At 42.2% G+C, this 15,000-nt stretch overlaps 1 protein-coding gene across 2 annotated transcripts in view; it reads right to left on the bottom strand.

Moving 5' to 3' along the window:
- LOC139396965 (DENN domain-containing protein 1B-like) overlaps window positions 1-15,000 on the bottom strand; it is a 30,100-nt gene that overhangs the window by 6,540 nt on the left and 8,560 nt on the right. The window contains exons 7-16 of one of the 2 annotated variants that reach the window (XM_071143900.1): window positions 14,909-14,989; window positions 14,613-14,693; window positions 13,500-13,553; window positions 6,628-6,738; window positions 6,211-6,311; window positions 6,057-6,102; window positions 5,139-5,240; window positions 4,669-4,794; window positions 2,481-2,582; window positions 1,822-1,915 (exon numbers count right to left, since the gene is read on the bottom strand). In XM_071143900.1, coding sequence (XP_071000001.1) covers window positions 1,822-1,915; window positions 2,481-2,582; window positions 4,669-4,794; window positions 5,139-5,240; window positions 6,057-6,102; window positions 6,211-6,311; window positions 6,628-6,738; window positions 13,500-13,553; window positions 14,613-14,693; window positions 14,909-14,989 — 898 coding nt within the window. The remainder of the gene's footprint in view (window positions 1-1,821; window positions 1,916-2,480; window positions 2,583-4,668; window positions 4,795-5,138; window positions 5,241-6,056; window positions 6,103-6,210; window positions 6,312-6,627; window positions 6,739-13,499; window positions 13,554-14,612; window positions 14,694-14,908; window positions 14,990-15,000) is intronic. The other variant, XM_071143901.1, reaches the window with a different exon arrangement.

Here is a 15,000-nt window from a genome sequence, read left to right as displayed (position 1 = left end):
GAAAGCGGCAGTTCTAGCCTTTAGCTCGGTGTTGATGTTGCCTGTAATCCATGGCTTCTGGTTGGGATATTTACATACTGTCACTGTGGGGACGTCGTCGATGCACTAATTGATATAGCTGGTGACTGAGGTGGTGTACTCCTCAATGCCATTGGATGAATCCCGGAACATATTCCAGTCTGTGCTAGCAAAACAGTCCTGTAGCTTAGCATCCGCGTCATCTGACCACTTCCGTATTGAGAGAGTAACTGGTGCTTCCTGATTTATTTTCCGCTTGTTAGGAAGGAATCAGGAGGATAGAACTCTGGTCAGATTTGCCAAATGGAGGGCGAGGGAGAGCTTTGTATGTGTCTCTGTGTGTGAAGTAAAGGTGGTCTAGAGTTCAAATTTTTTTTTTTATCCTCTGGTTGCACATGTGACATGCTGGTAGAAATGAGGTAAAACAGATTTTAGTTTGCCTGCATTAAAGTCCCCGGCCACTAGGAGCGCCACTTCTGGATGAGCATGTTCTTGTTTGCTTTATGGCCTTATACAGCTGGTTGAGTGTGGTCTTAGTGCCAGCATCAGTTTGTTGTGGTAAATAGACAGCTAAGGAAAATATAGATGAAAACGAGTGGTGTGGGGGCTGTGCTTTGGCAAAGTGGGTGGGGTTATATCCTTCCTGTTTGGCCCTGTCCGGGGGTGTCATCGGATGGGGCCACAGTGTCTCCTGACCCCTCCTGTCTCAGCCTCCAGTATTTATGTTGCTGTAGTTTATGTGTCGGGGGGCTAGGGTCAGTTTGTTATATCTGGAGTACTTCTCCTGTCCTATCCGGTGTCCTGTGTGAATTTAAGTATGCTCTCTCTAATTCTCTCTTTCTTTCTCTCTCTCGGAGGGCCTGAGCCCTAGGACCATGCCCCAGGACTACCTGACATGATGACTCCTTGCTGTCCCCAGTCCACCTCCAGTTTCAACTGTTCTGCCTGTGATTATCATTATTTGACCATGCTGGTCATTTATGAACATTTGAACATCTTGGCCATGTTCTGTTATAATCTCCACCCGGCACAGCCAGAAGAGGACTGGCCACCCCACATAGCCTGGTTCCTCTCTAGGTTTCTTCCTAGGTTTTGGCCTTTCTAGGGAGTTTTTCCTAGCCACCGTGCTTCTACACCTGAATTGCTTGCTGTTTGGGGTTTTAGGCTGGGTTTCTGTACAGCACTTTGAGATATCAGCTGATGTACGAAGGGCTATATAAATACATTTGATTTGATTTGATTTTGATTTGAACTAGATTGTTTGGCCAGCATCGGTTTGTGAGGACTTAGACAGACAGACAGACAGACAGACAGACAGACAGACAGAGACAGACAGACAGACAGACAGACAGACAGACAGACAGACAGACAGAGACAGACAGACAGACAGACAGACAGACAGAGACAGACAGACAGACAGACAGACAGACAGACAGACAGACAGACAGACAGACAGACAGGCAGACAGGCAGACAGACAGACAGACAGACAGACAGACAGACAGAGACATACAGACAGACAGACAGACAGACAGACAGAGACACACACACACACAGACAGACAGACAGACAGACAGACAGACAGACAGAGACACACACACACACACACACACACACACACACACACACGCGCACACACACACACACACACACACACACACACACACACACACAAGACAGACAGACAGACAGACAGACAGAGACACACACACACACACACACACACACACACACACACACACACACACACACACACACACACACACACACACACACACACACACACACACACACACACACACACCTGCTTCTGCTGTTCCACACTGTAGCATCTCTTGTTCAAACAGGTCGTCTGGCTCTATCCCTCTGTTCAGCAGCTCCAGACGTCCATCAATAAACTGAAAACCAAAACCCAGTTAATGAACTGCTTTGTTAGTATATCATAGGGACTCCTATTCAACCCTGAGAAGATCATTCTACTGAATATCAATATGTTTCTAATAATAAACCTAGAACAGTTTGTTCTGTAATCCTGACAAAGACATAACAGTTGGATTGTTGTGACAATGAACACCTAAGGAAGTGGAGCTATATTGCAGAATGTGGATTATTGCAGAATGTGCATTATTCTCTATTGCTGATGGTCAGACATCCAGACTACAAAAGACATTTTGATGTTTGTATGTTGACTAGTTTTTCTTGTTTGTTTTACACCACCATACTACAAGGACATTTGCTATCCACATGTGTGTGTGCTACTTGTTCTCATGTTTGTTTTGTTATGGCATCCCCAGAACAACAGAGGGCAGCGTTCTGTCTTGAGATGAACTCACCTGTTGGAAGAGCTGCAGGAGGAGGAGGGCACACACACACACACACACACACACACACACACACACACACACACACACACACACACACACACACACACACACACACACACACACACACACACACAGGTACCTGTTTGAAGAGCTGCAGATGGACAGCACTCTGTAGGAACTGTCTCATACTGGGAGACCTGTGGTCCAGGAAAACCTCCTCACAGAACATGATCTGACCATTCTACAGAGAGAGATGGGGGAGGGAGGGAGAGTGAGAGAGTTGGTGAAGAGAAGACACTTTATTGAAACAGGTGTCTGTATATACAGTATTATAGAGTATTCTACAGTATTATTGCATACAGAGTAAAAAGCATCTTCACATTATTATATTTTAATGTTATGTATTCTAACGGCATTCCCAGAGTATTCCAGAGTATTATTGTTCTAACGATGTACCCAGAGTATTCCAGAGCATTATTGTTCTAACCGGGTTCCCAGAGTATTCCAGAGCATTATTGTTCTAACCGGGTTCCCAGAGTATTCCAGAGCATTATTGTTATAACCGGGTTCCCAGAGTATTCCAGAGCATTATTGTTCTAACGACGTACCCAGAGTATTCCAGAGCATTATTGTTCTAACGACGTACCCAGAGTATTCCAGAGCATTATTGTTCTAACGAAGTACCCAGAGTATTCCAGAGCATTATTGTTCTAACGATGTACCCAGAGTATTCCAGAGCATTATTGTTCTAACCGGGTTCCCAGAGTATTCCAGAGCATTATTGTTCTAACGACGTACCCAGAGTATTACAGAGTATTGTTGTTCTAACCGTGTTCCCAGAGCATTCCAGAGTAGTATTGTTCTAACCGTGTTCCCACAGTATTCCAGAGTATTATTGTTCTAACCGTGTTCCCAGAGTATTCCAGAGTATTATTGTTCTAACCGTGTTCCCACAGTATTCCAGAGTATTATTGTTCTAACCGTGTTCCCAGAGTATTATTGTTCTAACCGTGTTCCCAGAGTATCCCAGAGGATTATTGTTCTAACCGTGTTCCCAGAGTATTCCAGAGTATTATTGTTCTAACCGTGTTCCCAGAGTATTCCAGAGTAGTATTGTTCTAACCGTGTTCCCAGAGCATTCCAGAGTATTATTGTTCTAACCGTGTTCCCAGAGTTTTCCAGAGTATTATTGTTCTAACCGTGATCCCAGAGTATTCCAGAGTATTATTGTTCTAACCGTGTTCCCAGAGTATTCCAGAGTATTATTGTTCTAACCGTGTTCCCAGAGTATTCCAGAGTATTATTGTTCCAACCGTGTTCCCAGAGTATTATTGTTCTAACCGTGTTCCCAGAGTATTCCAGAGTATTATTGTTCTAACCGTGTTCCCAGAGTATTCCAGAGTAGTATTGTTCTAACCGTGTTCCCAGAGCATTCCAGAGTATTATTGTTCTAACCGTGTTCCCAGAGTATTCCAGAGTATTATTGTTCTAACCGTGTTCCCAGAGTATTCCAGAGTATTATTGTTCTAACCATGTTCCCAGAGTATTATTGTTCTAACCGTATTCCCAGAGTATCCCAGAGTATGATTGTTCTAATCGTGCTCCCAGAGTATTCCAGAGTATTATTGTTCTAACCGTGTTCCCAGAGTATCCCAGAGTATTATTGTTCTAACCGTGTTCCCAGAGTATTCCAGAGTATTATTGTTCTAACCGTGTTCCCAGAGTATTCCAGAGTAGTATTGTTCTAACCGTGTTCCCAGAGCATTCCAGAGTATTATTGTTCTAACCGTGTTCCCAGAGTTTTCCAGAGTATTATTGTTCTAACCGTGATCCCAGAGTATTCCAGAGTATTATTGTTCTAACCGTGTTCCCAGAGTATTCCAGAGTATTATTGTTCTAACCGTGTTCCCAGAGTATTATTGTTCTAACCGTGTTCCCAGAGTATTATTGTTCTAACCGTGTTTCCAGAATATTCCAGAGTATTATTGTTCTAACCGTGTTCCCAGAGTTTTCCAGAGTATTATTGTTCTAACCGTGTTCCCAGAGTATTCCAGAGTATTATTGTTCTAACCGTGTTCCCAGGGTATTCCCGAGTATTATTGTTCTAACCGGGTTCCCACAGTATTCCAGAGTATTATTGTTCTACCCGTGTTCCCAGAGTATTCCAGAGTATTATTGTTCTAACCGTGTTCCAAGAGTATTCCAGAATATTATTGTCCTAACCGTGTTCCCAGAGTATTCCAGAGTATTATTGTTCTAACCGGGTTCCCAGAGTATTATTGTTCTAACTGTGTTTCCAGAATATTCCAGAGTATTATTGTTCTAACCGTGTTTCCCTTCAGAGCGTCTCCATATCCTCCAAACAGCAGAGCCTGAGCCCTGAGGAAGGCCTTAGCCACGCCCACACCTGCTGACGCTGCCTGACGTTTCAGACACAACTTCAGACCTGATACCTGGCACACACACACACACACACACACACACACACACACACACACGTTGTTACATAGACACATTGTTACACAGACACATGCAAGTCCACATGCAAGTTACACACACACACACACACACACACACAGGTCCACACACGTTGTTACACAGACACATTGTTACACAGACACATGCAAGTCCACATGCAAGTTACACACACACACACACACACATCTAAAGTTGCTTACTTGCTCAAATGCACAGATTCGTGAAAGCAGGCATGCAAACACACACACACACACACACACACACACACACACACACACACACACACACACACACACACACACACACACACACACATTACCACATCTGCTGGTATCTTCTTCAGGTCTTCGAAGGGAGACTCTATAGTGTTGGTGTCTACATTCAGAATCACCACGTCCTCTAACCCCCGGCTTCTCACTCTCTGGATCAATACATCAACACATCAATCAATACATCAATCAATACATCAATACATCAACACATTAATCAATACATCAATCAATACATCAATACATCAATCAACTAATCAATCAATCAGTCAGTCAACAAACCAACCAATCAACTAATCAATCAATCAGTCAGTCAACAAACCAACCAATCAACTAATCAATCAGTCACTCAACAAACCAACCAATCAACTAATCAATCAATCAGTCAGTCAACAAACCAACCAATCAACTAATCAATCAGTCACTCAACAAACCAACCAATCAACTAATCAATCAATCAGTCAGTCAACAAACCAACCAATCAACTAATCAATCAATCAATCAATCAGTCAGTCAACAAACCAACCAATCAACTAATCAATGTCAGTCAACAAACTAACCAATCAACTAATCAATCAGTCACTCAACAAACCAACCAATCAACTAATCAATCAGTCACTCAACAAACCAACCAATCAACTAATCAATCAATCAATCAGTCAGTCAACAAACCAACCAATCAACTAATCAATCAGTCAGTCAACAAACTAACCAATCAACTAATCAATCAGTCAGTCAACCAACCAACCAATCAACTAATCAATCAGTCAGTAAGTCCATCAATCAGTAAATCGATCAATCCCAAAAACAGCCTGTCCATCCATCTGTCCATCACTCAGTTATTATCCGATGTGGTCTAACAGTATACTGTATGATTCATACTGCCCTGCAGGTCCTGGCTGCTTGTCAGAGGGATGAAACACCATTAGATCCTTGTGGAAACCATGGAGACGCTGTAGTTACTGTACCTCTGTCAGACTGGAGTGGACTCCTATGAGGAAGGGCATCGGAGCACTGAGAGACAGACAGACAGAGAGAGAGAGGTTGAGTGCTTTAACATATACATCTGTGTGTGTGTGTGTGTGTGTGTGTGTGTGTGTGTGTGTTTTCTCTCTCTCTGACCAGCAGTAGTCCAGTAGGTGTGGGGGCAGGACAGGTATGAAGATGTGTTGCCAGTACATGGGGTAGAGCACAGCACTGAGGGCATGAACACACGCTGTCAACTGGAGCGGAGAGATGGGGAGAGACAGAGGGGGGAGAGAGAGGGAGGAGAGAGAGAGGTGGGAGGGAGAGACAGAGGGGGTCGAGAGAGGGAGGGAGAGAGGGAGGAGAGAGAGAGGTGGGAGGGAGGGAGAGAGAGAGGTGGGAGGGAGGGAGCCCAATCAGAACAGCATACATTTATGTTAGAAATTACGGAAAGCAACTTTTGAGAAAGGGTTGAATTAAGTTTTGTGAGTTGTTGAGGTATAGTGTGTGTGTGTGTGTGTGTGTGTGTGTGTGTGTGTGTGTGTGTGTGTGTGTGTGTGTGTGTATCCTCACTGTGCTGAGTTTGCTGGAGAGGATGAGGATGCGTCTCTCAAACAACATGCTGGCATAGAGCTGGAGGAGGTTAGACACATCTACCGCTACCACCAACTCTGTCAGGTTCCTCTGTAGCACACACACACACACACACACACACACACACACACACACACACACACACACACACACACACACACACACACACACACACACACACACACACACACACACACACACACACACACACACACACCACAGTATTAAAACAATAGGTACCACTTAACTTAAAGCATTCAGGTCCCGCTGTACTGTAAGACCTGTCGTAACCATGGAGACTTTAGAATGTCTTGTCTTCCTGTAGTGATCGCTCTGTCAATGTTAAGACAGGGGTCATCTATGAGATGTATAGTATAATCAATGTCAAGACACTGGTTATCTATGAGATGTATAATATAATCAATGTCAAGACAGGGGTCATCTATGAGATGTATAATCAATGTTAAGACAGGGGTCATCTATGAGATGTATAATCAATGTTAAGACAATGGTCATCTATGAGATGTATAATCAATGTTAAGACAGGGGTCATCTATGAGATGTATAGTATAATCAATGTTAAGACAATGGTTATCTATGAGATGTATAATCAATGTTAAGACAATGGTTATCTATGAGATCTATAGTATAATCAATGTTAAGACAATGGTTATCTATGAGATCTATAGTCAATGTTAAGACAGGGGTCATCTATGAGATGTATAATCAATGTTAAGACAATGGTCATCTATGAGATCTATAGTATAATCAATGTCAAGACAGTGGTCATCTATGAGATCTATAGTATAATCAATGTCAAGACAGTGGTCATCTATGAGATCTATAGTATAATCAATGTCAAGACAGTGGTCATCTATGAGATCTATAGTATAATCAATGTCAAGACAGTGGTCATCTATGAGATGTATAATCAATGTCAAGACAGTGGTCATCTATGAGATGTATAGTATAATCAATGTTAAGACAGGGGTCATCTATGAGATGTATAATCAATGTTAAGACAATGGTTATCTATGAGATCTATAGTATAATCAATGTTAAGACAATGGTTATCTATGAGATCTATAGTATAATCAATGTTAAGACAATGGTTATCTATGAGATCTATAGTCAATGTTAAGACAGTGGTCATCTATGAGATGTATAGTCAATGTTAAGACAGGGGTCATCTATGAGATGTATAGTCAATGTTAAGACAGGGGTCATCTATGAGATGTATAATCAATGTTAAGACAATGGTTATCTATGAGATCTATAGTATAATCAATGTTAAGACAATGGTTATCTATGAGATCTATAGTCAATGTTAAGACAGTGGTCATCTATGAGATGTATAGTCAATGTTAAGACAGGGGTCATCTATGAGATGTATAGTCAATGTTAAGACAGGGGTCATCTATGAGATGTATAATCAATGTTAAGACAATGGTTATCTATGAGATCTATAGTATAATCAATGTTAAGACAATGGTTATCTATGAGATCTATAGTATAATCAATGTCAAGACAGTGGTCATCTATGAGATGTATAATCAATGTCAAGACAGTGGTCATCTATGAGATGTATAATCAATGTTAAGACAATGGTTATCTATGAGATCTATAGTATAATCAATGTCAAGACAGTGGTCATCTATGAGATGTATAATCAATGTCAAGACAGTGGTCATCTATGAGATGTATAATCAATGTTAAGACAGTGGTCATCTATGAGATGTATAGTCAATGTTAAGACAGTGGTCATCTATGAGATGTATAGTCAATGTTAAGACAGTGGTCATCTATGAGATGTATAGTCAATGTCAAGACAGTGGTCATCTATGAGATGTATAATCAATGTTAAGACAGTGGTCATCTATGAGATGTATAGTCAATGTTAAGACAATGGTCATCTATGAGATGTATAATCAATGTTAAGACAGTGGTCATCTATGAGATGTATAGTATAATCAATGTCAAGACAGTGGTCATCTATGAGATGTATAGTCAATGTTAAGACAGTGGTCATCTATGAGATGTATAGTCAATGTTAAGACAGTGGTCATCTATGAGATGTATAGTCAATGTTAAGACAGTGGTCATCTATGAGATGTATAGTATAATCAATGTCAAGACAGTGGTCATCTATGAGATGTATAGTCAATGTTAAGACAGTGGTCATCTATGAGATGTATAGTCAATGTCAAGACAGTGGTCATCTATGAGATGTATAGTATAATCAATGTCAAGACAGTGGTCATCTATGAGATGTATAATCAATGTTAAGACAGTGGTCATCTATGAGATGTATAGTCAATGTTAAGACAGTGGTCATCTATGAGATGTATAGTATAATCAATGTCAAGACAGTGGTCATCTATGAGATGTATAATCAATGTCAAGACAGTGGTCATCTATGAGATGTATAGTCAATGTTAAGACAGGGGTCATCTATGAGATGTATAGTCAATGTTAAGACAGTGGTCATCTATGAGATGTATAATCAATGTTAAGACAGTGGTCATCTATGAGATGTATAATCAATGTTAAGACAGTGGTCATCTATGAGATGTATAATCAATGTTAAGACAGTGGTCATCTATGAGATGTATAGTCAATGTTAAGACAGTGGTCATCTATGAGATGTATAGTATAATCAATGTTAAGACAGGGGTCATCTATGAGATGTATAGTCAATGTTAAGACAGTGGTCATCTATGAGATGTATAGTCAATGTTAAGACAGTGGTCATCTATGAGATGTATAGTATAATCAATGTTAAGACAGGGGTCATCTATGAGATGTATAGTCAATGTTAAGACAGTGGTCATCTATGAGATGTATATACTATCGCTGGAAACTGACTAATTGCCTTGAAAATATTTTAGTATGTTTGTACTCATATAAGTAGCCTAGCAACAGTAGAGAATGTGTTCTGAGTCAGATGGAATGATCTACAGTATGTGTAAAGGGGGCCAGTCTCTAAACAGGATCTTTCCATAACGGTGAGGTAGGAGGCATGTGTTAGAGCTAATAGATTGTAAACTACTGCCCTGTAGCACTGTCTTATAGCTGTTCTATATCATTATATTATCTCTGTTTGTTATAACTTCACTGTTTAATATCATTATATTATCTCTGTATGTTATAGCTTCACTGTTTTATATCATTATATTATCTCTGTATGTTATAGCTTCACTGTTTTATATCATTATATTATCTCTGTATGTTATAGCTTCACTGTTTTATATCATTATATTATCTCTGTAGGTTATAGCTTCACTGTTTTATATCATTATATTATCTCTGTATGTTATAGCTTCACTGTTTTATATCATTATATTATCTCTGTATGTTATAGCTTCACTGTTTTATATCATTATATTATCTCTGTATGTTATAACTTCCCTGTTTTATATCATTATATTATCTCTGTATGTTATAACTTCACTGTTTTATATCATTATATTATCTCTGTAGGTTATAGCTTCACTGTTTTATATCATTATATTATCTCTGTATGTTATAACTTCCCTGTTTTATATCATTATATTATCTCTGTATGTTATAACATCACTGTTTTATATCATTATATTATCTCTGTAGGTTATAGCTTCACTGTTTTATAGTTCATTATATTATCTCTGTATGTTATAGCTTCACTGTTTTATATCATTATATTATCTCTGTATGTTATAGCTTCACTTTTATAGTTCATTATATTATCTCTATATGTTATGCATCGTTATATCCACTTGACTGTGAATAGATTGCTTATTCTCAGAAATAGCTCTCTGTGTCTGAGAAGGATAATTATCTGGTGGACTGTGGCAGGCTGCCAGAATGTGCACTCCCTAGTCTCAAAGCCTCTCCTGACTGATAAGAAGTGGACTGTGGCAGGCTGCCAGAATGTGCACTCCCTAGTCTCAAAGCCTCTCCTGACTGATAAGAAGTGGACTGTGGCAGGCTGCCAGAATGTGCACTCCCTAGTCTCAAAGTCTCTCCTTACTGATAAGAAGTGGACTGTGGCAGGCTGCCAGAATGTGCACTCCCTAGTCTCAAAGCCTCTCCTGACTGATAAGAAGTGGACTGTGGCAGGCTGCCAGAATGTGCACCCCCTAGTCTCAAAGTCTCTCCTGACTGATAAGAAGTGGACTGTGGCAGGCTGCCAGAATGTGCACTCCCTAGTCTCAAAGCCTCTCCTGACTGATAAGAAGTGGACTGTGGCAGGCTGCCAGAATGTGCACCCCCTAGTCTCAAAGCCTGATAAGAAGACAGGGAGGTGGGTGGAGGAGAACCGAAGGTTCTGGACTCAAGCTGGGACAATAACCCCACCTGCCTAACAATTAATTGTTTTTCGACACAGGAGGGGGGTCAGTTTGGGAAGAGGGGGGGCGGGTGGTTAGTCAGAGGTTGTAAATAAATGTGATTGTGACGTCATATCTTCTCTTTGCAGCTGTATGACCCAGTGTGGTGAATACATCTGTACGACCCAGTGTGGTGAATACATCTAACATCTGTACGACCCAGTATGGTGAATACATCTGTACCACCCAGTGTGGTGAATACATCTGTACCACCCAGTGTGGTGAATACATCTGTACGACCCAGTGTGGTGAATACATCTGTACGACCCAGTGTGGTGAATACATCTGTACCACCCAGTGTGGTGAATACATCTAACATCTGTACGACCCAGTGTGGTGAATACATCTGTACCACCCAGTGTGGTGAATACATCTGTACCACCCAGTGTGGTGAATACATCTAACATCTGTACCACCCAGTGTGGTGAATACATCTGTACGACCCAGTGTGGTGAATACATCTGTACGACCCAGTGTGGTGAATACATCTAACATCTGTACCACCCAGTGTGGTGAATACATCTGTACCACCCAGTGTGGTGAATACATCTGTACGACCCAGTGTGGTGAATACATCTGTACCACCCAGTGTGGTGAATACATCTGTACGACCCAGTGTGGTGAATACATCTGTACGACCCAGTGTGGTGAATACATCTGTACCACCCAGTGTGGTGAATACATCTGTACCACCCAGTGTGGTGAATACATCTGTACCACCCAGTGTGGTGAATACATCTGTATAACCCAGTGTGGTGAATACATCTGTACCACCCAGTGTGGTGAATACATCTAACATCTGTACCACCCAGTGTGGTGAATACATCTGTACGACCCAGTGTGGTGAATACATCTGTACCACCCAGTGTGGTGAATACATCTGTACCACCCAGTGTGGTGAATACATCTGTATAACCCAGTGTGGTGAATACATCTGTACCACCCAGTGTGGTGAATACATCTGTACCACCCAGTGTGGTGAATACATCTGTACAACCCAGTGTGGTGAATACATCTAACATCTGTACCACCCAGTGTGGTGAATACATCTGTACGACCCAGTGTGGTGAATACATCTGTACCACCCAGTGTGGTGAATACATCTGTACCACCCAGTGTGGTGAATACATCTGTACGACCCAGTGTGGTGAATACATCTGTACGACCCAGTGTGGTGAATACATCTGTACCACCCAGTGTGGTGAATACATCTGTACCACCCAGTGTGGTGAATACATCTAACATCTGTACGACCCAGTGTGGTGAATACATCTGTATAACCCAGTGTGGTGAATACATCTGTACGACCCAGTGTGGTGAATACATCTGTACGACCCAGTGTGGTGAATACATCTGTACCACCCAGTGTGGTGAATACATCTGTACCACCCAGCGTGGTGAATACATCTGTACCACCCAGTGTGGTGAATACGTCTAACATCTGTACGACCCAGTGTGGTGAATACATCTGTACCACCCAGTGTGGAGAATTAAACAGCATTAATCGCTCTTCTGAGTTTGACTTGAATTTGTAGCAGAACTTAGAACCAAACGCTATAATCAATGTACCAACAGCAGTAGCATTATGGTTCAGATACACTGTAGATCAAACTCATTCCATGGAGGGCCTCGTGTCTACTGGATTATGGGTTTTCCTTTCAATTAAGACCTAGACAAGCAGGTGGGGGGAGTTTCTTACTAATTAAGGACCTTACTTCATCAATCAAGTTCAAGGTAGGAGAAATAAACAGCAGACTCTCAGCCCTCCATGGAATGAGTTTGACACGTAGATGATTGCAACAGTGTATTATAGTGACAACCAACTAACACTGTCAGGGATGGAGGGGAGCCAGGGTCAGGGTTAGAATCAGGATCAGGGTTAGGGTTAGGATCAGGATAAGTGTTAGTGTCAGGGTCAGGGTTAGGGTCAGGGTCAGGGTTAGGGTCAGGGTCAGGGTTAGGGTCAGGGTCAGGGTTAGGGTCAGGGTCAGGATCAGGGTCAGGGTTAGGGTCAGGATCAGGGTTAGGGACATGGTCAGGGTTAGGGTCAGGATCAGGGTCAGGGTCAGGGACAGGGTCAGGGTCAGGGTCAGGGTCAGGGTTAGGGACAGGGACAGGGACAGGGTCAGGGTTAGGGTTAGGGTTAGGATCAGGGTCAGGGTTAGGGTCAGGATCAGGGTTAGGATCAGGGTCAGGATCAGGGTCAGGGTTAGGGTCAGGATCAGGGTTAGGGACAGGGTCAGGGTTAGGGTCAGGGTTAGGGTCAGGATCAGGGTTAGGATCAGGGTCAGGATCAGGGTCAGGGTTAGGGTCAGGATCAGGGTTAGGGACAGGGTCAGGGTTGGGGTCAGGGTTAGGGTCAGGATCAGGGTTAGGATCAGAGTCAGGATCAGGGTCAGGGTCAGGGTCAGGGTTAGGGTCAGGGTCAGGATCAGGGTCAGGGTTAGGGTCAGGTTTAATGTATTACAGTGACAGCAGACTCACACTCTCAGGGATGGAAGGGAGTCCTCTGGGGTCTGGAGCGATGAAGTACGGGACCTGGGGAAGAAGGGAACAAGTAGCAGTTAGTTTCCATCCCAAATGGCACCCTATTCCATAGGTGTACTATTTCTGACCATGGAACATAGGGCTCTATGCAGGGAATAGGATGCCATTTTGAGGTGCAGTCCTAGTCAGAAAGAACAACATCTGGGTGTATGTTAGTACTGGTAGACCCATCATGATCCTGTTATCAGGTCTGGTTCTGAGAGATGATCTTGAGAGAACCAGGGTTCACCGAGTGTCCAGGTGATTTAGATTTTTAATTTGTCTAGTTTTAGGTGTTAACTATGTCTTGGTTTAGTGGTAGATCAGGTTATAGGTGTTAATCCAGACCAAGTTATAGGTTATAGGTGTTAATCCAGTCAGGTTATAGGTTATAGGTGTTAATCCAGACTAGGTTATAGGTAATAGGTGTTAATCCAGACCAGGTTATAGGTGTTAATCCAAACCAGATTATAGGTTATAGGTGCTAATCCAGACCAGAATATAGGTTATAGGTATTAATCCAGACCATGTTATAGGTGTTAATCCAGACCAGGTTATAGGTGTTAATCCAGACTAGGTTATAGGTTATAGGTGTTAATCCAGACCAGGTTATAGGTGTTAATCCAAACCAGGTTAAAGGTTATAGGTGCTAATCCAGACCAGGTTTTAGGTTATAGGTGTTAATCCAGACCAGGTTATAGGTTATAGGTGATAATCCAGACCAGGTTATAGGTGCTAATCCAGACCAGGTTATAGGTTATAGGTGTTAATCCAGACCAGGTTATAGGTTATAGTTAATAATCCAAACCAGGTTATAGGTGTTAATCCAGACCAGGTTATAGGTTATAGGTGCTAATCCAGACCAGTTTTTAGGTTCTAGGTGTTAATCCAGACCAGGTTATAGGTTATAGGTGTTAATCCAGACCAGGTTATAGGTTCTCGGTGTTAATCCAAACCAGGTTTTAGGTTCTAGGTGTTAGTCCAGACCAGGTTTTAGGTTCTAGGTGTTAATCCAGACCAGGTTTTAGGTTCTAGCTGTTAGTCCAGACCTAGCAGGGTTCCAGGACTCACCCCTTCCTGCCCCTTCCCCGGGGTGAGGGGGGCATGTCCAAGAGGGCGGGGCATCTCTGTCCTGACCAATAGCTTCTCTCCCTCAGAGAGAAACACAACACACTACCACACAGCCCAGAAAACCCCTCTATCTAATAACAAATCCACACAATACACTACAACACAGAAAACAGTTTAAATGACAACCGCCTAACGTAATATGATTGTGTTTCCTGTATAATGGGTTGGAATTGGAATTTCCACTTGGAATTAGAATTGATGGGACAGTTGTGATGAATAGACTAGTTGAGGCTTACCAGCTGCAGAGTGACAGAGCAGACAGCCAATGGCAGGGGATGTGTGTAGAGGGCGCCCAGCAGTTCTCGCATCTCATTGGTCTGTTGAGAAG

This window comes from Oncorhynchus clarkii, unplaced genomic scaffold (assembly GCF_045791955.1).
Source record: "Oncorhynchus clarkii lewisi isolate Uvic-CL-2024 unplaced genomic scaffold, UVic_Ocla_1.0 unplaced_contig_11932_pilon_pilon, whole genome shotgun sequence".
Classification (NCBI taxonomy): domain Eukaryota; kingdom Metazoa; phylum Chordata; class Actinopteri; order Salmoniformes; family Salmonidae; genus Oncorhynchus; species Oncorhynchus clarkii.
The sequence above is the reverse complement of the archived record's forward strand: the minus strand, read 5'-3'. Positions and strand labels throughout refer to the sequence as shown.